This window comes from Rhinoraja longicauda, chromosome 41 (assembly GCF_053455715.1).
Source record: "Rhinoraja longicauda isolate Sanriku21f chromosome 41, sRhiLon1.1, whole genome shotgun sequence".
NCBI lineage: Eukaryota > Metazoa > Chordata > Chondrichthyes > Rajiformes > Arhynchobatidae > Rhinoraja > Rhinoraja longicauda.
In genome coordinates, this window is record NC_135993.1 from 28522 (window position 1) to 54759 (window position 26238).

At 52.2% G+C, this 26238-nt stretch overlaps 1 protein-coding gene across 1 annotated transcript; it reads left to right on the top strand.

Annotated features, from left to right (window-relative positions):
- The first annotated feature begins 378 nt into the window (after window positions 1-378).
- Window positions 379-25127, top strand: LOC144611884 (hypoxia-inducible factor 3-alpha-like). Its single transcript, XM_078431214.1, has 13 exons — window positions 379-832; window positions 2192-2331; window positions 4676-4760; window positions 6117-6220; window positions 7726-7928; window positions 13077-13183; window positions 14256-14403; window positions 15423-15595; window positions 17349-17590; window positions 18860-19383; window positions 19975-20065; window positions 22318-22411; window positions 22798-25127. The coding sequence occupies exons 1-13, from the start codon at window positions 598-600 to the stop codon at window positions 22923-22925; spliced, it is 2274 nt and encodes a 757-aa protein (XP_078287340.1). The 5' UTR covers window positions 379-597; the 3' UTR covers window positions 22926-25127.
- The last annotated feature ends 1111 nt before the right edge of the window (window positions 25128-26238 follow it).

The following is a 26238-nucleotide window of genomic DNA, read 5'->3' on the forward strand; positions in this document are numbered from 1 at the left end:
GAGTGTGGGTGTCACGGGCCGCAGCGGGTTAAGCCGCTTGTTTACCCGGGCCGGCGATGGGGCGGGGCGGGGCGATGGGGCGGGGCGGGCGATGGGGCGGGGCGATGGGGCGGGGCGGGGCGATGGGGCGGGGCGGGGCGATGGGGCGGGGCGGGGCGATGGGGCGGGGCGGGGCGATGGGGCGGGCGGGGTAGGGGCGGGGCGGGCGATGGGGCGGGGCGGGGCGGGGCGGGCGATGGGGCGGGGCGGGGCGGGCGATGGGGCGGGGCGGGGCGGGCGATGGGGCGGGGCGGGGCGGGCGATGGGGCGGGGCGGGGCGGGCGATGGGGCGGGGCGGGGCGGGCGATGGGGCGGGGCGGGGACGTTGTTCCACCCGCTGTCCCGCCATCACAAAGACAGCGTGGAGCGGCCGCAGTCAGTGTCAGTGTCAGCGCCCGGCCCCAGTGATCGCACCCTGCTCCCCAGCCCGGCCCACGCTCTACCCCAGCCCGCGGCTCCAGCGACCAGGCCCAGGACCAGGCCCCAGCCCAGTGATCGCACCCTCCAGCGTGTTTCCCTCACCTGCGGTCGCGGTCGCGGTCGCGGTCGCTGCGGGGGATGCGGGAGGCGGAGGCCCCAACCACGACCCCGGCCTCAGGCCCGGCCCCGGTCCAGCACAGGCGCCAGCGCTCCAGAGACGCGGCCCGCAGTCGGCGGCGCCGGGAGACGGAGCTGATGTACGATCTGTCCCGGCTGTTGCCGTTACCCCGCGGCGCCGCCTCGCACCTGGACAAGGCCTCAGTCATCAGGCTGGCGCTCAGCTTCATGCGGCTCCGCTCGCTGCTGCGGCCGGGTGAGTAAGCGGCCGCTCGGCCCCTCGCCTCCTGCTGGCCCCCTGTCCTGTGGGCGCTGCGCTGGGGGTTGGGATAGTCTGGGAACGACGGGCTGATGTGGGGTTGGAATAGTACAGGGAGCCACGGGCTGAATGGTCTGATGTTTGGTGTTGGGATAGTCCGGGAACGACGGGCTGATGTGGGATGGGGATAGCATTGGGAGCGACGGGCTGAATGGTCTGTTTGGGTGGGGGGGTAGTACAGGGAGCGACGGGCGAATGGTCTGATGTTTGGGGGATAGTACAGGGAGCGACGGGCTGAATGGTCTGATGTTTGGGGTGGGATAGTACGGGGAGGGATGGGCTGAATGGTCTGATGTTTGGAGGCGGGATAGCACGGGGAGGGACGGGCTGAATGTTTTGATGTTGGGAGGGTTGCGATAGTACAGTGAGGGATGGGCTGAATGGTCTGATGTTGGGACACTATGGGGAGGGACAGGCTGAATGGTCTGGTATCCACTCAGCGGGAATTATATGTTTGAAAAAAAGTGGGTAAGGGCAAATGTGAAAAATAGATGTGTGGCCGTTAAAGGTCAATTTATGGAACAGTTGCAACCATGAATTAAGAGTGCAGTGATGTGTGCAACTTCAACAAAATGTTCAAAAATATTATATTTGAAAGATACAAAATATGTGATCAGCACTGAGAAATAATTGACTGACATGACAGAAATGATGTATTCACAAAATGCTGGAGTAACTCAGCAGGTCAGGCAGCATCTCGGGAGAGAAGGAATGGGTGACGTTTCGGGTCGAGACCCTTCTTCAGACGAAGAAGAAGGGTCTGAAGAAGAGTCTCGACCCGAAACGTCACCCATTCCTTCTCTCCAGAGATGCTGCCTGACCTGCTGAGTTACTCCAGCATTTTGTGAATAAATCGATTTGTACCAGCATCTGCAGTTATTTTCTTATTATGACAGAAATGATGGTTCTTGATTATATTTGTTTCTTTCTATGTTTTGTTTATCTGCTTCTGACTTATGATGTTGTGTTTTTTTTATTATACTTTGTTTTATTGTTTTGTGTCACTGCTATTTTGCCTAGTTAGGGTAATGCTTTGTTCAGTATTAAGGGTAGGCACAACTTTGGCTTGCTTCTGCCTACACCTTTTTTTTGGTCAGAGAATATCATGTGTGATTATATTGTTTTATTTTTGATATAATGATTTCGTACTATTTAACTTTCACAATTGTATGGTCAATCTGTTGTATTGTATTGACCGGAAAAATAATAAATAAAAATAAATAAACTAATAATCATGAGCAGGTATTGGGCCGGAGACCTGGAGCCTACAAGCTTACATGTTGCTTCATGTCACAGATACAGCAACCAGTGCTCAGGACATGCACCTCAACGCCTTCTACCTGCGAGCTCTTCATGGCTTCTTCATGGTGCTGTCGGAGGAAGGAGACATGGTTTACCTGTCGGAGAACGTCAACAGGTTCCTCGGGCTGACCCAGGTAGATGTGGGGGTTACAGTTGGCAGAGTGAGGGCGGTGGGCAGAGTGAGGGCGGTGGGCAGAGTGAGGGCGGTGGGCAGAGTGTGGGCAGAGTGAGGGCGGTGGGCAGAGTGAGAGCGGTGGGCAGAGTGAGGGCGGTGGGCAGAGTGAGGGCGGTGGGCAGAGTGAGGGCGGTGGGCAGAGTGAGGGCGGTGGGCAGAGTGAGGGCGGTGGGCAGAGAGGGCGGTGGGCAGAGTGGGCAGAGTGAGAGCGGTGGGCAGAGTGAGGGCGGTGGGCAGAGTGAGGGCGGTGGGCAGAGTGTGGGCAGAGTGAGAGCGGTGGGCAGAGTGAGGGCGGTGGGCAGAGTGAGGGCGGTGGGCAGAGTGTGGGCAGAGTGAGAGCGGTGGGCAGAGTGAGGGCGGTGGGCAGAGTGAGGGCGGTGGGCGCATTGATTGTACACTTTCAATTTATACTTTTTCGTTAGAATATTAAATTAGATATTGATTGGTCATATTGGGTTCTATTGATGGAAGAAATTGACACAAATTATTGATGCGGTGATCTGTGACCATCACCTTTTGCCCAAGGAACCGCAGATGCTGGATTCTTGAGTGAAACACAAAGTGCTGGAGTAACACGGCGGGTCAGGCAACATTAGTGGAGGGAATGGACAGATGACATTCTGGGTCTGAAGAAGGGTTCTGGTGTGAAATCTCATCTGTCCATCCCCTCCACAGATGCTGCCTGACCCACTGAGTCTGTCCATCCCCCTCCACAGATGCTGCCTGACCCACTGAGTCTGTCCATCCCCCTCCACAGATGCTGCCTGACCCACTGAGTCTGTCCATCCCCCTCCACAGATGCTGCCTGACCCACTGAGTCTGTTCTTCCTCCCCACAGATGCTGCCTGACCCACTGAGTCTGTCCATCCCCCTCCACAGATGCTGCCTGACCCACTGAGTGTCCATCCCCCTCCATAGATGCTGCCTGACCCACTGAGTCTGTTCTTCCTCCCCACAGATGCTGCCTGACCCACTGAGTTATTCCAGCACTCTGTGTATTGCCCAGTGGCATTGGGAATATTCGGATTGTACTCTTAGAGATCTACATTTATATTAAGGGTTTGGGGATTCAAACATTTCAGGTGTAGGAAGGAACTGCAGATGCTGGTTTAAACCAAAGATAGACACAAAATGTTGGAGTAACTCAGCAGGACAGGCAGTATTTCTGGAGGGCCACAATGGTGCCTGTCGCACTGAGTTACTCCAGCATTTTGTGTCTAACATTTCCCGTATTCATTATCAAGTGGCACTGGATTTTAAGATTTGGGAAATTGATATCAGTTTAGTGTAGTTTAGACATGCAGCACGGAAATAGACCCTTGCGCTGATTGTCCGTGCCGAGCATCACTAGACCCTTGCGCTGATTGGTTGTCCGTGCCGAGCATCACTAGACCCTTGCGCTGATTGGTTGTCCGTGCCGAGCATCACTAGACCCTTGCGCTGATTGGTTGTCCGTGCCGAGCATCACTAGACCCTTGCGCTGATTGGTTGTCCGTGCCGAGCATCAATCACCCCTTCGCACTACTTCTATCATCCCACTTTTACATCCCTACACAATTTACAGAGGGCCATTTAACCTGCAAACCCGCACATCTTTAGAGTTTGGAAGGAAACCTGAGGACCTGGAGGAAACCCACGGGGTCACTAGGAGAACGTGCAAACTCCACACAGACAGCGCCCGAGGTCAGGATCGAACCTTGGTCTCTGGCGCTATGAGGCAGTGGCTCTACCTGCAGCGCCACCATGCTGCCACGGGCTGCATTGTTGATGGTCTTGGGATGTAATAGGGGAAGTCCTAAAGGTGTACCATGGCGTGTTGGGTCTTCAGTGTTGGGGACTGGGGTTCAAGCATAACTGTGTGTGGGAAGGGGGACTTGAGTGGTCGCCTTGGTTATGGGCCATTGGAGGAGTATCGGGCTCTGTGGCCTCTGTGGGTGGGAAGGTGCTGGGGGATCGGGGATCGGGCCTCTGTGGGTGGGGAGGTGTCGGGGGATCGGGGCTCTGGCCTCTGTGTGGGTGGGGAGGTGCTGGGGGATCGGGGCTCTGTGTGGGTGGGGAGGTGTCGGGGGATCGGGGATCAGGCCTCTGTGTGGGTGGGGAGGTGCCGGGGGATCGGGGATCGGGCCTCTGTGTGGGTGGGGATTTGCCGGGGGATCGGGGATCGGGCCTCTGTGTGGGTGGGGATTTGCCGGGGGATCGAGGATCGGGCCTCTGTGTGGGTGGGGATTTGCCGGGGGATCGGGGTACAGGAGTCGCCGACTCTGGACCTTCTCGAGTTTGACTCAAAGTCTCCGTTCCCACAGCTCGCTCTGATTGGACACAGCGTCTTCGAGTTCATCCACCCATGTGATGAGGAGGAGGTGAAGGATCTGCTGTTGGCACGGCAAGGTGAGACCCCGCCGTGCAACATTGGGGGCTGCAAGCACTGTAACAGTGGGGCCCCCGCCGTGTAACATTGGGGGCCCCGTCGTGTACCAGTGGGGGCCTCGCCGTGTGACAGTGGGGGCCCCAAGCACTGACAGCGGGGGCCCCAAGCACTGTAACATTGGGGGCCGCAAGCACTGTGACAGCAGGGGCCCCAAGCACTGTAACAGCGGGGGCCGCAAGCACTGTAACAGCGGGGGTCCCGCCGTGTAAGAGTGGGGGTCCCGAGCACTGTGACAGCAGGGGCCCCAAGCACTGTGACAGCAGGGGTCCCAAGCACTGTGACAGCGGGGGCCCCAAGCACTGTACAGCAGGGGCCCCAAGCACTGTGACAGCAGGGGCCCCAAGCACTGTAACAGTGGGGGTCCCGCCGTGTAAGAGTGGGGGCCCCAAGCACTGTGACAGCAGGGGTCCCAAGCACTGTGACAGCGGGGGTCCCGCCGTGTAAGAGTGGGGGTCCCAAGCACTGTGACAGCAGGGGCCCCAAGCACTGTGACAGCAGGGGCCCCAAGCACTGTGACAGCTGGGGCCCCAAGCACTGTAACAGCAGGGGCCCCAAGCACTGTAACAGCAGGGGCCCCAAGCACTGTGACAGCGGGGGCCCCAAGCACTGTAACAGCAGGGGCCCCAAGCACTGTGACAGCAGGGGCCCCAAGCACTAACAGTGGGGGTCCCGCCGTGTAAGAGTGGGGGTCCCAAGCACTGTGACAGCAGGGGCCCCAAGCACTGTGACAGCAGGGGCCCCAAGCACTGTGACAGCGGGGGCCCCAAGCACTGTGACAGCAGGGGTCCCAAGCACTGTGACAGCGGGGGCCCCAAGCACTGATATTGTAAATACTCTGTAATATTGATTGATAAGATACAGCTTGGAAACCGTCTCTTCGGTCCACTGAGTCCACACCAATCAGCGATCGACCTGTTCACGCTTAATTCTATGTTGTCCCACACACGCACATCCACTCCCTCCACACTCGGGACAGTTTACAGAGTGGCCAATTAACCTACAAACCTGCACATCTTTGCGATGTGGGAGGAACACGTGGTCACAGAGAGCATGCAAACTCCACACAGACAGGACCCAAGGTCAGGATGGAACCTGGGTCTCTGGCGCTGGGCAGCAGCTCTACCCACTGCGCCACCGTGCAGCAATTTAGTCGTGTAATAAGGGTTCACTGAACTAACATTGGGGATATCAAGACTGATGTTGGGGGAGTGACCAACAATCCAGTTTCAGTTTAGTTTAGTGTAATTTGTAACGAGGTCCAATGAAAAACTTTTGTTGCGTGCAATCTAATGATGGTGTTAATTCATCTTTTCAAGGTTTCAATGTGAAACAGGAAGCTTGGGCTCAGAGAGAGTTCTTCATGAGGATGAAATCAACACTGGTCAATGGGAAACGGACCAGCAAATCAGCATCCTGGAGAGTGAGTAATGGGATGATTCAGATTGTTGCATGCTTGCATGCATCAGCCATGATCACGGTGAATGGTGGTACTGGCTCGAAGGGCCGAATGGCCTACTCCTGCACCTATTGTCTACTGTCTATTGCATGGTTCCAGTGCCAGACCCAGAGACTTGACCTAAGCTGGGAGACGTGGTCTTCTTGAAGTCAGATATGATAGTGGTGTTTAGGGGGATTTACAAGAGGTGCATGGATATGGATCACATGCAGACAGAGGAGATTAGTTTAACTTTGCATCATGTTCAGTATAGATATTATGGGCCAAAGGGTATCTTCCTGCGCTGTTCTGTGTTCTTGGTCTTCTGGTGAAAATACTACCACAGTTGGGAAGGGAGTCCAAGAATGTAGCCCCGGGGACTGTGAGGGAGTGGTTATAGTTTTCCCAGTCAACAAGGGTGTAGACAGCACAGATGTAGGCCATTCGGTCCATCTAGATGCTGCCCAAGTTGGCACATTGGGCTCATCCCATTTGCTGCATTTGGCCCATTGTATCCAAATGTCTATTAAAAGGTAATTGCATTCACCTGCTGCTTCCTCTGGCAGCTCCTTCCAGAAGCAGACCACCCTACGGGTGGAAAAAGCTGCCCCTGAGATCCCTCGTCTCATCTTTCCCCTCTCATCTTGAGCCTGTGTCCTCTAATGTTAGTAACCTCTACCCTGGGGAAAAGACTGTGAGAGTTCACTTTAGTTAGACACACATGGCTGGAGTAACTCAGTGGGTCAAGCAGCATCTGTGGAGAACATGGATAGGTGACGTTTCACAGGGTGCAGGAGTAACTCAGCGGGTCAGGCAGCATCTGTGGAGAACATGGATAGGTGACGTTTCACAGGGTGCAGGAGTAACTCAGCGGGTCAGGCAGCATCTGTGGAGAACATGGATAGGTGACGTTCCACACAGTGCTGGAGTAACTCAGCGGGTCAAGCAGCATCTGTGGAGAACATGGATAGGTGACGTTTCACAGAGTGCAGGAGTAACTCAGCGGGTCAGGCAGCATCTGTGGAGAACATGGATAGGTGACGTTTCACAGAGTGCTGGAGTAACTCAGCGGGTCAGGCAACATCTCTGAAGAACATGGATAGGAGATATTTCATGTCAAGACCTTTCAGAGCACTTACTTTTGCCCATGCCCCTCATGATCGTACGCCTCAATAAGCCACCGCTGAGCTCCCTGAAGGGTGGAACCTGTGGGTGGTGGTGTTCCCGGGCCCCTGTGGCCCTTTGTTTCTGGTGCTGAGGTAGCGGCTTTGTGAGGCTTGGTGATTACATGCCCACAGTTGGTAGATGGTAGTGTCCCCGCTGGATACGGTTTGTGAAGTGGTGACCTATGTTGGGGTATGTGATTATCATGACTGCTCAAGCTCTTATTCTGGCTCTGCGGTGTAAATGTCAGGAGCGGGGGGGGGGTCCCGTGAACAGATGCACCACCCCCGTGTTAGCCGTGTGTCTAACGTGTTGCCTCTGCCCAGGTGCTGCACTGCACAGGACAGATGAGGAGATGCACAGTGAACAGCAAGCATCCGAGCGGCGACTTCCCGGAGCCTCCAATGTCCTTCCTGCTGCTGATCTGTGAGCCCATCCCTGACCCGTCCAACGTCCAGCTTCTGTTGGACAACAAATCCTTCCTGAGTCGGCACAGCCTGGACATGAAGTTCACCTACTGCGACCCACGGTAAGTGACGAGAGACTCGGGGCGGCACGGTGGAGCAGCGGGTAGAGCTGCTGCCTCACAGTTACCAGGGACTCGGGATCTTGGGTGCTGTCTGTGTGGAGTTTGCACATTCTCCCGGTGACCGTGTGGCTTTCCTCCAGGTGCTCTGGTTTCCTCCCACACCCCAAAGACGTGCGGTTTGTAGGTTAGTTGCCCCTCTGTAAATTGCCCCCTAGTGTGCAGGGACTGGATGAGAAAGTGGGATAACATAGAACTGGTGTTAACGGGTGATCAATGTTCAGCATGGACTCGGTGGGCTGGAGGGCCTGTTTCTGTGCTATATCTCTGAAACTTTTCTTGATTTGCTGTGTGGTTAAGCTGCAAATTGAGTTTATTATTGTCACGTGCCGGGCGAGGTAAAGCAAGGCTCATTCCTATAGGAGTGAGTGCCAATCACTGTTGGTAATACGATGATTATTGTGTAATGTACGTGCGTTGGCTCACCGTAATGTTATGGGAGTTAATGGGAATATGCATTATATTCATATGGAGGAGTTAATGGGAATATGGAGAGGATAGGTTGCAGGAAATTGTGGGTGAATGGGATTTCTCTGTAAGCTTGCACAGATTCGATGGCCCGAAAGGGCTTCCTCGTCACACAGAAATGTGAAAATATAAGGTCCTGTGTGGGAAGTCCCGATAGCTGCACCTCCATCATGGAGTGATCCCTGTTGTAATGCAGGCTAGTTGCAGCCAGCTGGTAAACATCATCTCAAACAGCGGTGACCTAGTCAAGAGTGTTTGTCCGAAGAAGACACAGAGTGCTGGAGTAACTCAGCGGGTCAGGCAGCATCTCTAGAGAACATGGATAGGTGACGTTTCACAGAGTGCTGGAGAAACTCAGCGGCTCAGGCAGCATCTGTGGAGAACATGGATAGGTGACGTTTCAGAGAGACTTTTTCTTTGAGATACAGCCCTTCGGCCTACCAAGTCCATGCCAACCAGTAATCCCCGCACATTTACACCATCCTACACACACGAAGGACAATTTCCAATTTTACCAAGTCAATTATCCTACAAACCTGTACAATATTGAGTGTGGGAGGAAGCCAGAGATCCCAGAGAAAACCTACGCAGCTTACAGGGAGAAATGTATAATTTCCACACAGACAAGCACCTGTAGTCAGGATGGAACCCAGGTCTCTGGCGCTGTAAGGCAGCGCCACTAAGGCAGCGCCACTGGGTTGTCTTTCTTCAAACTGATGGGGGAAGGGAAAGAAAGTTGGAAGAGAGATGGGGCAGGACAAAGTCTGGCGGGTAATAGCAAAGATACTAGAGGAATAAGACCCTAAAAACTGTAGTATGTCACGGCGCCATTTTAGTCGGGAGAAACTTGCAGAAACATTTTAAAAGAAAAATAACAAAAATCTGTGAATTGTTAGATGAGATATATTCTGCATTTTAATGGTATCGTCACACGTACTGTTCCCCCAAAACACTGATTACACTGCGAGAGGCAGTATAAGAAAATAACTGCAGATGCTGGTACAAATCGAAGGTATTTATTCACAAAATGCTGGAGTAACTCAGCAGGTCAGGCAGCATCTCTGGAGAGAAGGAATGGGTGACGTTTCGGGTCGAGACCCTTCTTCAGACTGATGTCAGGGGGGCGGGACAAGGGAAGGATATAGGTGGAGACAGGAAGATAGAGGGAGATCTGGGAAGGGGAAGGGAGGGACAGAGGAACTATCTAAAGTTGGAGAAGTCAATGTTCATACCACTGGGCTGCAAGCTGCCCAGGCGAAATATGAGGTGCTGTTCTTCCAATTTCCGGTGGGCCTCACTATGGCACTGGAGGAGGCCCATGACAGAAAGGTCAGACTGGGAATGGTGACGTTTTGGGTCGAGAGCGAGCGGCGGGGTTGCCTACTAAAATGGCTCCTTTGCGTATTAGTGATTTCAACGGAGTGGTCCATCTTGTTCTTCTAGTATCTTTGGGTAATAGATTGATACAGGTGAGGGAGGGGATTATTGATAGACAGATGTAGGCAGCACGGTGGCTCAGCGGTGGAGTTGCTGCCTTAGATCACTAGAGGCCCAGGTTCGATCCCGATTCCGAATGCTGTCTGTACGGAGTTTGTATGTTCTACCCGTGACCTGCGTGGGTTTTCTCCAAGATCTTCGGTTTCCTCCCACACTCCAGACGTACAGCTTGGTAAATGAAAAATTGTCCCTAGTGTGTATAAGATAGTGTTAATATGTGGGGATCGCTGGTCGGCGCGGACCCGGTGGGCCAAAGGGCCTGTTTCAGCGCTGTATCTAAACTAAACTAAAGATAGTTGTACAAAGTACATGGTGTGGGACAATCTAAAGCGAGAAGAAGGAATGTAAAAGGAAAGGGAGGAATGTGTGGGATGCAGATGGGGAAAGACCGAGAGGGGGAGGGTTATGTAGTTACTTCAAACTGGATCATTGGGTTGTAAGCTACCCGTGGAATACGAGGTGCTGCTCCTCACGTTTAATTGTCATGTGTACCGACAACGCACAATTCTTTCTTGCGGCAGAGTGACACAATGCACACTGCTAATATAATACGTGACACTAATATAACAACCAGTAACTCAATAAATCAATAACCATAAAGCTAGATCAGGAAGTAGATGTTTGTGATGACCAGTGCTGTTTAATGCCCCAGTGTGTGTGTGTGTGGGGGGGGCAGCAGCTGTTTAATGCCCCAGTGTGTGTGTGTGGGGGGAGCAGCTGTTTAATGCCCCAGTGTGTGTGTGTGGGGGGGGGAGCTGTTTAATGCCCCAGTGTGTGTGTGTGTGTGTGTGGGGGGGCAGCAGCTGTTTAATGCCCCAGGTGTGTGTGTGTGTGGGGGGGGCAGCAGCTGTTTAATGCCCCAGTGTGTGTGTGTGTGGGGGGAGCAGCTGTTTAATGCCCCAGTGTGTGTGTGTGGGGGGGGGGGAGCTGATTAATGCCCCAGTGTGTGTGTGTGTGTGGGGGGGGGGGGGGGCAGCAGCTGTTTAATGCCCCAGTGTGTGTGTGTGGGGGGGGAGCAGCTGTTTAATGCCCCAGTGTGTGTGGGGGGGAGCTGTTTAATGCCCCAGTGTGTGTGTGTGGGGGGGGGAGCTGTTTAATGCCCCAGTGTGTGGGGGGGGGGGGGGCAGCAGCTGTTTAATGCCCCAGTGTGTGTGTGTGTGTGTGTGGAGGCAGCTGTTTAATGCCCCAGTGTGTGTGGGGGGGGGGGGCAGCTGTTTAATGCCCCAGTGTGTGTGTGTGGGGGGGAGGGCGGGGGGAGGGGGGGGAGACGGTCGGGGGAAGTACTCCAGTAACAGTTCTGTTTCCCTTGGTTTGCCTTGTCTGATACGTGGACACAGTCAGGCAGCTCGTTGCGAGGGATTAAACCTGTTGCTTGCTCTGTACATTGGAACACAGTGTACACTGGCAACCAGCCAAGCCTCAGGCTGAAAATAGCAGAACATTTTCTTTCAGCAAAGTCCTTGAGTTGGCAGCAGCTTTGCTCTTTCAGAACTGACTGGTCGCCAGCACTTAGTGCAGTGATAGAGGCATGCTCATACAGTATGGACACAGGCCCTTCGGCCCGACTTGCCCATACTGACCAACATGCCCCATCTACACGAGTCCTTAATGAGCAAGTTGGGCTGAAGGGCCTGTTTCCATGCTGTATGTTATCTCTCAATGTCGTGCTCTGTGTTGCGCACCGTCCACTGTTGAATGGGCAGAAGTTACTCCAGCTAATGACTGGCGAGAAGTCAAGCCACTGGCTTTGTTATATCCAGGATATTTCTAAGTGCTTATGTAAAGTGGTACTTGGACTGAACTGTATACAAAAATGAATTTCACTCAACCTCGGTACATGTGACAATGAGGTGCCATTGAACCATTCCCTCTACGACCTCAGGTTCTCAACTCTTCTACTCTGGGTAAAAGACTCTGAATGAAACCTGTCTTTTCCCCCTCATCATTTTTTATTAACCAAGAACCTATAATTCCCCCACTTTAACAATACCTGATGACTTGGCCTCCACAGTCATCTGTGGCAATAAATTCCACAGATTCACCCCGTCTGGCTGAAGACCCGTGAGGGTCAGAGCTGAGGATTGGGTGTAGGGTGTGAATCATTTGGGCCTGGTTGCTGGTGTGTTGGCCTGGTACATGGCAATGTGCCAACACAAATGATCTCCGGCATTGTACTTGGCAGCAGAGCGGCAGTTGTTGGTGTTGTGCCGTGCCACAGGCTAGGGAACGAGAACACTGAAATGGGACAACAACTGCCATTTACATAATACCTCCATGATGGTTTTAGTTTATTATTGTCGTGTGTACCGAGATACTTTACAGATACAGGCCCTTCGACCCACCAAGTCCATGCCGACCTGCAATCACCCTGTACAATATCCAGCACACTAGGGACAATTTACAATTTTACCAAAGCCAAACCAACCTACAAACCTGTATGTCTGGAGTGTGGGAGGAAACCGGAGCACCTGGAGAAACCCCACGCATTCACAGGGCAAAAGTACAAGCTCCGTACAGACTGCACCTGCAGTCAGGGTCATAAGGAATAGTAGTAGAATTAGAGGCCATTCGGCCCATCAAGTATTGCCATTCAATCTCTCCCTCCTAACCCCATTCTCCTGCCTTCTCCCCATAACCACTGACACCCGTGCTAATCAAGAAATCTCACAAGAACTAGTGCGCGGACTGGACTTTGGACGTGTTGCTTCTTGCATGTGGGCTCGGTAGATTATTTCTGTGCACTTGCTAATCGAGGATGTGCTTGGAATGGGAATACTGTACTGGACAGTAGGAAACAGAATGTGACAATAAAACCACCAATGAAGCAGTGGAAGCTTGGTCTCTGGCGCTGTAAGACAGCAGCTTTACCGTTGCACCACTGTACAACAAAACATCCTGACGTTATTGCTGATGTATGTTAGGACTGATGACCACACATGGGGTGAGATTTAGAAAGTGTGGGGGGGGGGAGAAATATTCAGAGCTCAGGGTCTGAGGATGAGGGGTCGGGAGTGATGGGTTAAGGTGAGGGGTTGGGGTGAGGGGGTCAGGGGGTTGGGGTGAGAGGTCGGGGGTGAGGGGTCGGGAGTGACGGGTAACATTTGCCACTCACCTCCTCTCCCACAGGGCAAGCGAGCTGATTGGTCACCGGCCGCGTGCTATACTGGGACACTCCACCTACGAGTTCTACCATTCGTTGGACTCTGACCACATGACCAAGGCCCACCAGACACGTGAGTCCCTGTGGCCGTCACGCTAATTCCGTGTCCCTGGTGTGTGGCATGCGTGAGATACCGTGACCCTGGCGTGTGGCAAGTGTGAGATACCGTGACTGGCGTGTGTGAGATGGCGTGTCTGGGGCAGCCTCTGGTGGTCTCTCCCCCCCCCCCCCCCACTCCTGCATTTGCATGGCGCCCTTTCTTATGCTAAAACATCCCACGGTACCTTACAGTAAACAGAAACTGAGACCTCGCTCTTTATTATCACATGAGCACAGAGGGTGGCGTGGCAGAAACAAGGAACTGCAGATGCTGGTTAACAAAAAAGAGTGCTGGAGTAACTCAACGGGTCGGGCCGCATCTCTGGAGAACATGGATAGGTGACATTTCAGGTCGGGACACTTCTTCAGATTCAAAAGAAGGGACACTGACCAGAAATGTCACCTGTCCATGTTCTCCAGAGATGCTGCCTGACCCGTTGAGTTACTCTAGCATTTTGTGTCTTTTTCTCATAATATGTGAGGTTGTGGCCAAGTAGATCATTTGACTGAGGGCATCGTTGTCCAGTCCAGTCATGGCTGAGAGCTGCAGAAGAAGCCCAGCAGACTTGGAGAGGCCTGGGTGGACGAGACAAAGGTCTCATGAGTTTTTGAGCTGGAACCCCTTTTGGTCTGAGATGAATTGGGATGATGATGATGGATGAGGGAGCTGGGGCGATGACAAAGGTGGACGTTGCTGGTTCTAGGCTTCGAGGGATATTTGATGGAGGGAATCTTGCTCGGCGTGACACTCCCATGGAATTGTTGGTATTGTCACCATGTGGTTGGACCAACCATTGGGCCCCTGGCGATCCGCACAGACCACTGCCTCTGGTGTTGGAGTTGGAGTTGTAGGGTTAAGGCCAGCCGGCCTGGTGGGATTTGTGGATTGTTTCTCCTTCAGGCAGCATGTGGCCTTGGAGTTCCCATAACCTCTTGGCAACTCTGGGGCTGGCTGAACCTTTGGACTTTACCATCTGCGCCACTTGCGGTCCAAACCAAATGCAGACAACTCATAGTTTAACACTATTCTCTCCTTCGTCCCACAGTGCTGAGTAAGGGACAAGTCATCTCTCCTCAGTACCGTTTCCTGGCCAAGAATGGAGGGTACATTTGGTTGGAGACACAAGCCACCACTATCTACAGTGGGGACCACCTGAAGCCGGAAAGCATAGTCTGCATTAACTTTGTGCTCAGGTGAGTTCTGGAGCCTGAGTGACTGTGCATTGGCCCAGGGGGAGTGACGGTGTTTTGCACCAGCGGGAGATCAAGACAGACATCTCAAGACTTAACCTCTCAACCCTAGGTTTGGACCTCTCCATTATCTCCATCATCTCACTTCCTTATCTCTGAACCTCCCGGTTTCATGTCGTTCTCGTTATTCCACTTCTCTGGAGTGTCGGAGATTGAGGGGAGACCTGATAGAAGTTTATACAGTTATGAGAGGCATAGATGGATAGGGTAGACAGTCAGAATCTTTTTCCCCGGGATGGAAATGTCAAGAACTAGAGGGCATAGCTTTCAGGTGAGAGGGACAAAGTTGAAAGGAGATGTGTGGTGCGTTGGGGGCTTGGAACATGCTGCCGGGGGAGGATAGTGGAGGCAGATAATGTAGTGAAATTTAAGAGGCTTTTCGATATGTACATGGATATGCAGGCAGGGTCTGTAGATCTACAACCCTGTCTGGTCCTGTGCTGTACAGTTCTATGTTCGATGAAATCTTACAATCGAGTAGTTTGTGGCTGTAAATTACTATTTGATCTTTGTGCAGTTCAGCCTCAGGAGGAAGGGTGACTGGGGAGGTTTGTAGGGAGATGTGGAGGCTCCAGGATGAAGTTTGCTCCAGTCGGGATTGCGGCAGCCAGTTGTGTTTGAGGTGGCAGTGGTGCAGCAGGTAGAGCTGCTGCCTCACAGCGCCAGTGACCCGGGCTGGACCCTAACCTCGGGTGCTGTCTGTCTGGAGTTCACATGTTCTCCCTGTGGTTCTGGTTTCCTCCCACATCCCAAAGACGTGCGTCTGCAGGTTAATTGGGCCTCTGTAATTTATCCCTTGTGTGTCAAGAGTGGATGAGAAAGTGGGATAACTTAGAACTAGTGTGAAAGAGTGGTCGATTACCAGCAGAAGCCCAGTGGGCCGAAGGGCCTGTTTCCATGCTGTATATCTAAACTCTGACCCTCACTTGCTAACGACGCTGCCCTTTGCTCTCCCTGTGCAGCGCGGTGGAGGACGAGGAGCTCGTCCTCTCCCTGGACCAAAGCCGGAATCTCCAGGAGCCAGCCGAGGATTCGGAGGAAACCCCAGACCTCTCCCCCCAGCAAGAGAATCTCACCGCCCCGGGGGAATCCGCACACGGATGCGTCGACATCATTATCTCCATGGATTTCAAAGGTACGCAGGGGCTGTGGGACCCTCGGGAAGAGGGACAATGATCCTCAATCACCTGGGGCGTCCCTGACCCTCCCTGGAGCACTAAAGGGTGCTCCAAACTCCCCCAGGCCCTAATACAGAGGCTCACGGTCCGAATACACGCAGGCTAGAACCAGGATCTAGAACCCTGCCTGGGAGAGGGGTGGATACACGCACCCACTGCCTGGGAGAGGGTGGGATCTAGAACCCTGCCTGGGAGAGGGTGGGATACAGCACCCACTGTCTGGGAGAGGGTGGGATACAGCACCCACTGCCTGGGAGAGGGTGGGATCTAGAACCCTGCCTGGGAGAGGGTGGGATCTAGAACCCTGCCTGGGAGAGGGTGGGATACAGCACCCACTGTCTGGGAGAGGGTGGGATACAGCACCCACTGCCTGGGTGAGGGGTGGATACACACACCCACTGCCTGGGAGAGGGTGGGATCTAGAACCCTGCCTGGGAGAGGGTGGGATACAGCACCCACTGTCTGGGAGAGGGTGGGATACAGCACTCACTGCCTGGGAGAGGGTGGGATCTAGAACCCTGCCTGGGTGAGGGTGGGATACAGCACCCACAGTCTGGGAGAGGGTGGGATACAGCACCCACTGCCTGGGTGAGGGGTGGACTCTTCTTGGTTTGAGGCAGCAGAAGTTATGTAACGCCCTCCAGGCGCTGTAGCCAGTGCAATGTGCTGTTGTCGAGGGCCATGAGGTCTACCCCTCCACCAGGGGGACGGAGGACAGTGCAGTCGGACATGCCGTGCTGCGCTGTTTGCCGGTCTGCTCCACACATGCAGGCTGCTGATGGACGCAACCCCCAACGATGCATGTTGGCGTTGAACTGGCCGACCCCTGTGCGGAGCTGGTTCAGGGCGACCCACTCTTTGCGGGGCATGTCCGAGCCGGGTGGGGCTGTGGTGTTCAGGGTGACCCACTCTTTGCGGGGCATGTCCGAGCCGGGTGGGGCTGTGGTGTTCGGTGCGACAGTGAATTGAGGAGGTGGCGGGGTCTGTTCCCAGCTGGTTCTCCATGCTCCTAGTATGTTGAAACCGGAGCCACAGAAGGTTGCTGCACAGCCCACCACACTATGTCCCCATCTAAACTGATTCTCTTTGCCAGCACCGTTGACAACTGAGCAAACCCTAGCGATTCAAACACTCTTGCGTGAATGTGAGCGGTGGAAACACACTGAGTGTTTGAATCGCTAGGGTTTGCTCAGCTGTCAACGGTGCTGGCAAAGAGAATCAGTTTAGATGGGGCTGGGCAGCAACCCTCTGTGGCTCTGCAGCATGTGTATTGAGAGCCCAGTGCATGGACTGAGTGCGATGCCCTCACTAATCAAGGACCAGTCTCACCCAGTCACTCACTCCTCCCCTCCTCCATCAGGCAAGAGGTCCAGAAGTATGAAAATGCCTACCTTGAGATTCAGGGATCATTTTCTCCCAGCTGTTATCGGGCAACTGAATTCCCTTCTCACCAGCCAGAGAGTGGTCCTGACCTTCCATCTACCTCATTGGAGACCCTCAGACATTCTTTAATCAGACTTTCCTGGAGTTTAGTTTGCACTAAACATTATTCCTTTCTCATGTATCTGTACATCGTGGATGGCTCGTATGTAATGATGTATAATCTTTCCGCTGCCTGGTTAGCACACAACCAAATGCTTTTCACTGTACCTCGGTACACATGACAATAAACTAAAGTTAGACTAACCTGCTCCCTGTGCGTGTATCTAGACCGACTGGATTCAAGTGCGTTCCACTTCACCAGGAAACTGTCAGAGAGTGGCGAGGAGTCTCTGCCTCCTGAGGATTTCTGCAGTCCCGCTCTCTGCAAGCTGCTCGCCCCCATCTTTGACCACAGCGAGGAGCGGGCACCAGGGAGCAGTCTGGAGGTGGAAACCCAGCCACAGAAGAAGGCTGTGGTCAAACCGGTGCCATCTGGCGCTGCCACCCCAGGCAGCAGCAGCTGTGAGGCAGTGAGTATGAGGTGGTGAGGGCAGGGAGGGACAGGACAGGAGAGGGTGAGGGCAGGGAGGGTGAGGGCAGGGAGGGTGAGGGCAGGGAGGGTGAGGACAGGGAGGGTGAGGGCAGGGAGGGTGAGGGCAGGGAGGGTGAGGGCAGGGAGGGTGAGGGCAGGGAGGGTGAGGGCAGGGTGGGTCAGGACAGGAAAGGAGTCCCCAGGACTCGGCCTGGGCCGGGATCACGTTGACCATGGTTAGGGATCAGACAATGACTGCCCACTCAAGTCTCCAGTGACAACGCTGTGGCCACGCCATGGACCGGTGTAGGTTGGAGACCAGACTGTTGCAGGGCAGCAACAAGGGGCCAGGGATCCATTGGAACAGAGACACAAGAGACCACAGATGCTGGAATCCCGAGCAAAAAACAAAGTGCCGAAGGAACGACAGCGATACGGTAGACAGTCAGAACCATTCTCCCAGGATGGAAATGTCCAACACTAGCGGGCATGGCTATCAGGTGAGAGGGGAAAAGTTTAATGAAGATGTGTGGGGCAGGTTTTCTTGACACAGAAGAGTGGGCCCAGGAATGCACGACCAGGGGTGATGGTGGAGGCAGATACGGGCTTTAGGATAGGCACATGGAAATGCAAGAATATGGATCATGTGCAGGCCGATGAGATCAGTTTAACTTAGCATCATGTCTGGCACAACAATTGTGGGCCGAAAGGCCTGTTCCTGTGCTGAAGAAGGGTCTCGACCCGAAACGTCACCCATTCCTTCTCTCCCGAGATGCTGCCTGACCTGCTGAGTTACTCCAGCATTTTGTGAATAAATCGATTTGTACCAGCATCTGCAGTTATTTTCTTATACTACCTGTGCTGTACTGTTGTATGGTAGACACAAAATGCTGGAGTTACTCAGCGGGACAGGCAGCATCACTGGAGAGAAGGAATGGGTGACGTTATGGGTCAAGACCCTTCTTCAGACTCATTCTGTGCTAGTCTATGTTCTATATTATGCAGTGTCTGTGGAGGAAAATGGATGGTCAATGTTTTGTGTTGAGTCCCTTCCTCTGTACTGGAGTAGTTGGGTCTGGATAAGAAAGGACAAGTGTTTCAGTTGTGGGTGAAGGAGGGTAGTTAGGAAATGTTGTGAGGTGGCTGTGGAAGTTGAGACAGGTTCAGCATTTGAGTTTGGGGGAGTTGTATGTGTGACTGGGTATGGTGATGGTGATGTGGGTCACGGGGGTGCTGTTGATAATTGTGGCTGCTCTGGTGTTTGTAGGAGTCTCCGGAACACGACCTGGAGATGTTAGCCCCATACATCTCCATGGAGGACGACTTCCAGCTGAGCAGCTTTGAGCCGCCTGGAGAGGGAGTGGAGAGCCTGGTTTGTCCCGATGTAACGGAGCCCAGTAAGGGCTTCAACACAAGGGGCAATGCTCCGGTTCTGGCCAAGATGCTGACCGACACCGAGGATGAGCGACCTGCCGCATGCAGCAGCTCCCAGCCCAGCGAGAGCCTCGGTGCAGCGGCAAACCCAGCGGTCTCCAGCGGTGCAGCCGATCCAAGCGGGGTCGAGGCCTTCAGCCCCAGCAAGCAGCCTCTGGTGTTCGGGGGGCCAGCCTTCACACTCAGGGTGGAGCAGGCTCTCCGTGAGATATTCCAGCCGCAGGACCTGTTGGGGAATGGAGTCGGCACTGGGCAGGGTTCAGCAACACCAGAGGGAGCACGGCTGGGGCCCACTGACCGAATGGATGCTGGAGCCACAGAGAGTGAGAGCAGCCAATGCACACTGCCTGATGACAGGTACAGGACTCACCTCGACCGCTCATTCAGATATCGTGCAGCACTGAGCTCAGCATGAGTGTACAGAGACACAGGATCCAGAGTTCACAGTGCGCTCTGTATTTCTCTTTACTACCCATTACACTTGAGTTTGTATTTATGTGAAGTATTGTAAGAAAATAACTGCAGATGCTGGTACAAATCGAAGGTATTCACAAAATGCTGGAGTAACTCAGCAGGTCAGGCAGCATCTCAGGAGAGAAGGAATGGGTGACGTTTCGTGTCAGTCTGAAGAAGGGTCTCGACCCGAAACGTCACCCATTCCTTCTCTCCAGAGATGCTGCCTGACCCGCTGAGTTACTCCAGCATTTTGTGAATAAATATGTGAAGTATAATCTCATCTGTTTGGACAGCATGCAAAACAACGCCCTGGACCTCGCTATGTGTTTAAGTTTAGTTCTGGAGTAAAGTTTGTTTTGCAATGTATCCAGATTAGATGTACCATAAACAAATACAATCAAGTCAAACTGAAATACAATAGATGGAACAAAGGGGAAGATAGAGTGCAGGATATAGTTCCCCGCAATGTAAATATGTCTTTGTATTCTGCAGGTCAGTTGGCCAGAAGGGTTTCCAGGGAGACCAGCCTCTGCCTCTTCGCAGCCTGAAGCGCAAACACAGCCAGGAGCTTGGGAACTTGACGGTATGGACGCAATCCTCTCACACCCAGAGCAGCCATTGATCTGTGGCCTCGAGCCAAGTGGACTTGTTTATCTCTGTGCAGCAGCCTGGGTATTAGCTGGCTAGACGGTCGACACAAGGAACTGCAGATGCTGGAATCTTGCGTAGAACACAAAGTGCATAGCGGGTCAGGCAGCTTCTGTGGAGGACAGATAGGCAACATTTCGGGTTGGTTCTGTAGAAGGGTCCCGATGCAAAACGTTACCTCTCCATGTACTCCACGTGCTGCCTTACCCTGTCACTCCAGCACTTAGTGTTTTGTCGAAAGATTGGCTCGTTGATAAATCAAAAAGAACAGTAGATGCTGGAAAAACTAAGTCAGGCAGTGAATGGAATGAGAAACAGTCAGCATTTTGGGTCTCTAACACCTATAGTTCCTTCCTCCACCGATGCTGCCTTAGCTGTTGAGTTCTTCAGCACTTTAGTTTTATGTTGCCTGTATCAGCCACCACCTATTTGGATGATGGGTTAATTTAATGATTGGTGGTGGGCAGTAGCAACACACAAAGTTCTGGAAGAACTCAATGGGTCAGGCAGCATCTGTGGAAGGAATAGACAGATGTTTCGGGTCAGGAACCATCTTCAGACCAACAGTGCAGGGGGATAAAGCTGGGAAAGAAAGGTGGGAAGTGATGAGTCTGAAGAAGGGTCTCGACCCGGAATGTTGCAGGTTCCTTTTCTCCAGTCTCCAGACTGACCTGCTGAGTTACTCCAGCATTTTGTGTTCATCTTAAGTGATGTGTTGACACAGATGAGGGGGGAACTTGGCCTATCTCCTGGGCCTGATCAGATAAAGCCAAGGACACTGTGGGAAGCTAGAGAGCAAATTGCAGGAGCCCTGGCTGAGATTTATGAAGCATCGTTAAATACAGGTGAGGTGCCAGAAGACTGGAGGGTGGCAAATATTGTGCCTTAGTCAAGTGGAGCTGCAGGGAAAAGCCTGGGAACTGCAGGCTAACATCTGTTGTCGGAAAGTAAAGGGATAAAATATACATAGATGGACAAGGACTGATTAGTCAGCATGAGTTTGTACCTGGGAGGTCGTGTCTCATGAGTCACTTTGGCCTTCATCTGTCAGAATATTGAGTATAGAAGTCGGAAGGTCATGTTGCAGTTATATAAGATGTTGGTGAGGTCACATTTATTTATTTAGTTCATTGTCACATGTACCGAGGTAGAGAGAAGCTTTTCTTGCATGCTAACCAGTTAGCGGAAAGACAATACATGATAACATTTGAGTCATCCATGGTGTATTGGCACATGATAAAGGGAATAATGTGAATAACGTTTAGTGCAAGATGAAGTCAGTAAAGTCCGAACAATTTGGGGCACCATGTCATAGGAAAGATGTTGTCAAGCTGGATAATGAGAATAGATTGGGTAAACACACAGATTCTCTCGCCTAGAATAGGGGAATCGAGAAGCAAAGGACATGGGTTTAAGGGGGAGATTTAATAGGAACCGAAAGGGTAACCTATTCACACAAAGGCAGGTGGGTGTAAGGAATGAGATGCCGGAAGAGGTAGTTGAGGCATGTATTATCACAACGTTTCATTTAGACAGGTGCGTAGATAGGTTTAGAAGGATATAGTTAGAGGGATATGGGTCAAATGCAGGCAGGTGGGATTGACTAGTGTAGATGGGACAAGGTGGTTAGTGTCATAGCCAGTCGTACAGCGTGGCCCAACTTGCCCACTCCGCCCAACATGTCCCGTACCCCTCCAAACTTGTCCTATCCATGTACCTGTCTTAGTTTCTTAAACGTTGGGATAGTTCTTGCCTCAACTACCTCCTCTGGCAGCTTGTTCCATACACATACTACCTTTTGTGTGAAAAGGTTACCCCTCAGATTCCTATTAACTATTTTCCCCTTCACCTGAAACCTATGTCCTCTGGTCCTCAATTCACCTCTTCCAGACAAGAGACTCTACATCTACCAGATTTTATACACTTTAAAGATCACCCCTCCTCCTTCTCCTGCACTCCAGGGAATAGAGTCCCAGCCTGCTCAACCTCTCCCTACAGCTCAAACCCTCTAGGCCTGGCAACATCCTCGTAAATCTTGTCTGTACCCTTTGTGGGCAAGTTGGGCCGAGGGGCCTGGTTCCACACTGTGACTATTTGGGTTTAATTAGTAATGATTGGGACTGGTTTGATAAGTGGATACACTGGCTTGATGGCATTTATTTAGAATTGTTTGTTTTTGATCCACAGGAGTTGGATATTTTGGGAGTTGCAGAGATTCTTGTCACAGGAAAGCGAGTGAGGAATGTTGGACCTGCTGATCCGTTGACTCCAGCTCCATTGAGTAAGATCACACTTTAACTTGAGATTCCATGGCTTGTGCTTTTCTTCATCCACTCTGGCTTCCACATTGTTTCCTCCAGAGCGTCAGCAGTTGAGGGGAGATCTGATAGAAGCCATGGAGATTTTAAAGGAGATTCAAGGGCAGTTTGAGCTTGAGGAGGTGGGTGTTGAGGCTGTTAAGCATGAGGGTGGATAAATCCCCGGGGCGCGATGGCATCTATCCCAGGATATTGGCATGAGGAGATTGTGGGAGCCTTGACGTTGATCTTTGTGTCTTCTCCAGCTGTTGGCGAGGTCCCAGATACAAAGACAAGACTAGCCTCAGGTGAATGGTAACGAAGGGCTGGGCTCTGCCTGACTGTGTTCTCTCTCTCTCTCTCTCTCCAGCACTCACCCTGCACCTGCTGGGGACCGAGGGCTCTGTGCCACCACATCTGGCCCTTGCTGATGGTGGCATCGATGCCACGTTACTGGACAGCCGTCCCCTGCAGGCCACGCTGGACCAGGTCTCCTGAGTAACCTTGCTCCAGACAGAAACCCTTGTCCAGCAGATATCCTCAAAGACTGTCCGCTCTGCCTCGACCCACAGCGAGGCTTGGTTCATCACTGCACCTTGGTCTGTCAGAGCCCACTGGAGCTGACGTTTCATCCAGACTCAGTTACTAGATGTAACAGGAAACAATGCACCACTACACACAAGCCACAGAAGCTCACCACTTGCATGAAGTAATGCCCACACATCTCCCCCCCCCCCACAAATTTATCTCCACAGATATGTTCCTGTACATCCTAGGTTACCCAACATTTACTAAGCAACTACCTCAAGACAGAAATACTGCAGTTATTGGCAATCTGAAATAACAGCATACCGGCAATACCCAGGCAGGCAGCACCTGTGGAGAGCGAAGCTTATACTTGACAACTTCTGCTGTAATGTCAAATACACAAGGCATTGCAGATTTCTTCCACTTTTAAGCTTGAAGATTTCTCTAGATAACAGCAACAACTTGCATTCATGTATTACCACTGGGAACTATTTACTGCATTAATGGTGCTAAAATCAATCAAGATTTACATGATATTTATAGGATTGGGGAGTAAAAGAAATTGCAAAGCAAAAAACCTCTAAGTTAGTTTAAAAAAAACAAATGTTGCAGCCACTCAGCTAGTCAAACAGCATCTACGGAGATGGAAACGGCATCAATGTTCTGAGCCCTGACATGTGAGAAAACAAGTGTATTTTACATTTCAGGATGGGAGAGAACAAAAATATCTTGATCGAGCAAAAAGTTGGTGCTTTAAGGAAAATCTTAGAGTGCCAGTGAGTTTTCAGAAGGAAATTCACAAACGACTATTCAAAGCTGAACTGTGAAAGGCACAGAGACCAGAGATGGTTTATTGTTGCTGTACATGGCCGGTGTCTCCAAGTTATTCAGGGGAACTTGGAAAGTGAGGCAGGAAAGCAGACCCTTGGAGACAGGAGTTATCGGCTCACTCAGTGAGAGATGCAGAACAGTGTCAGACATGGCCTTGGGGTGGGAGGAAAGAGATGAATCAAAAGCTGAGGTTAACTTTCAGTTCAACCTCTCTAATCTTGCCCTGTGACCCTCTAAATCTATTTCAACCCGATCCCCAAGCTGGTCAGGACACTGCAACGTGCCTCTCTCACCATGGCACAACACTGAAAGCAGAAACATCCCCTTTCCTGTAGAAGGGCTGACCGTTAAACACACGTGCTCTGCAAGCAACCTGCAGCCTCTCACACACGGTGCTACACACAGCCATGTCACACACGTGCTCTCACACACGGTGCTACACACAACCATGTCACACACGTGCTCTCACACCAGGGTGCTACACGCAACCATGTCCTGACATCTTCAAGCATTGAACAATGATCTCCAGAACAAAACCATGCAGATAATTCACAAGGGCATTAAATGTTTTTAATTAAGTTCAGGTTATTGTTTAATACATTTATATGTATTAGAGTTAAGTAGTCAAGAACTATCTAGTTGGCGTAGAAGATTTTTCACTCTCGGATTGGTGGTAAAAGCGGGATGGGAAGCTGTTGTATCGATAGGAAGAGTAGCCCTCCAATGGCTGGTGATCGGAGGCACCGACCGGGCCGAGAGTAAACGGTCAAACACATAACCGCCCACCGCATGAAAGATTACACCTCACCATGCAGTGATATGACTGAACAGGAGCTTCCCGTCAGTCGCTCACCAACTGTACTGTCCCCTCCGGCCAGGAACCGCCTGGCATGGCCCCCGCCCCCCCCGCTCAGTGAACAGCACCTCCTGTCATGGGCCCCCTCCTCTCCCCTCCGGCTCAGTGAACAGCACCTCCTGGCATGGCCCCCCCTCCCCCCCCCTCCGGCTCAGTGAACAGCACCTCCTGGCATAGCTCCCCCTCCCCTCCGGCTCGGTGAACAGCACCTCCTGGCATGGCTCCCCTTCCCCCCCCCTCCGGCTCAGTGAACAGCACCTCCTGGCATGGCCCCCCCCCTCCCCTCCAGCTCGGTGAACAGCACCTCCTGTCACCCCACCTCCACTGATTCTGCATCAGACAAGAACAAACCAGCGTGATTTATTATTATACAAACAGTGTAGGTCTGAATGTTCACAATAATAGCCTGTGATGTTGTCATAATTTAATGTTTACCTTAAAACTATGTAATCTAAGAATCTCAATATTCTGGCAAATAAAACAAGTTTCAGTACATGTCTGCAGATTGTTTCCTGACTGACATTTCCGGCTGATGAATAACTTAAGGTTTGTACTTCTGGAAGTCCTACCTACCTACCTCACATGTTGACATGAAACTTGCTTCTTTAAAACACATTTCAGCACCTGGGTTGCACAAAGAACTGCACAACACGATCCAAATCTGGTCACTTCAGGGAGAATCGCCCAGTTTATTGGAGACAGGAACTGCTGGGATCTTCTGGAGGAACTCAAAAGTGGTTCAGGCAGCATCTGTGAAGAGAATGAGCAAGAAGTTTTGGGTCGGGGCCCCAATCAGTCTGAAGGAGGGTCCCGATCCGAAACGCTGGTCCATTTCCCTCCAGGGATGCAGTTCCTCCACAACTCTGTTTCTCACACATTGGGCGATCCCAAAGGCACTTTTGAAAGAAGTTAGTGATCTAAGTGAGGCCGTGTCTCCGGAATATAAATCCTTTTTGTCTTACACTGTGTGTGTTCTCATCTCTGGCCTTTGTTCCAACAACTGCTTATAATGGAGTGGGACCTGCAGTGGCTGACAGTGCAACAGCACCACCTGCTGGTGAAGACAACCTCAACCACCAGATACTCAGCATCTCAGGAGAGAAGGAATGGGCGATGGTTCGGGTTGGGACCCATCTTTCATGCTCTCTCCCTGACATTGTGCCTGTTACAGCAATTTTCACCAAACATGATTTTGATCGACATGAGGCATTAAAGCTTGATTATTATTAGCAAAAAGGGGATGTTGGACAAACTTGGATTGTTTTGTTAATTTAGTTTACAGATACAGCACGGAGACAGGCCCTTTGGCCCATCAAGTCCATGCTGACCATCGATCACCCGTTCACATTAGTTCCGTGTTATCCCACTTTCTTCTCCCCCACACTGGGGACAATTTACAGGCCAATTAACCCATCAGCCAGTATAAGAAGATAACTGCAGATGCTGGTACAAATCGAAGGTATTTATTCACAAAATGCTGGAGTAACTCAGCAGGTCAGGCAGCATCTCGGGAGAGAAGGAATGGGTGACGTTTCGGGTCGAGACCCTTCCAGCCTGCATGTTTGTGGGAAGTGGGAGGAGATGGCTCTACCAACT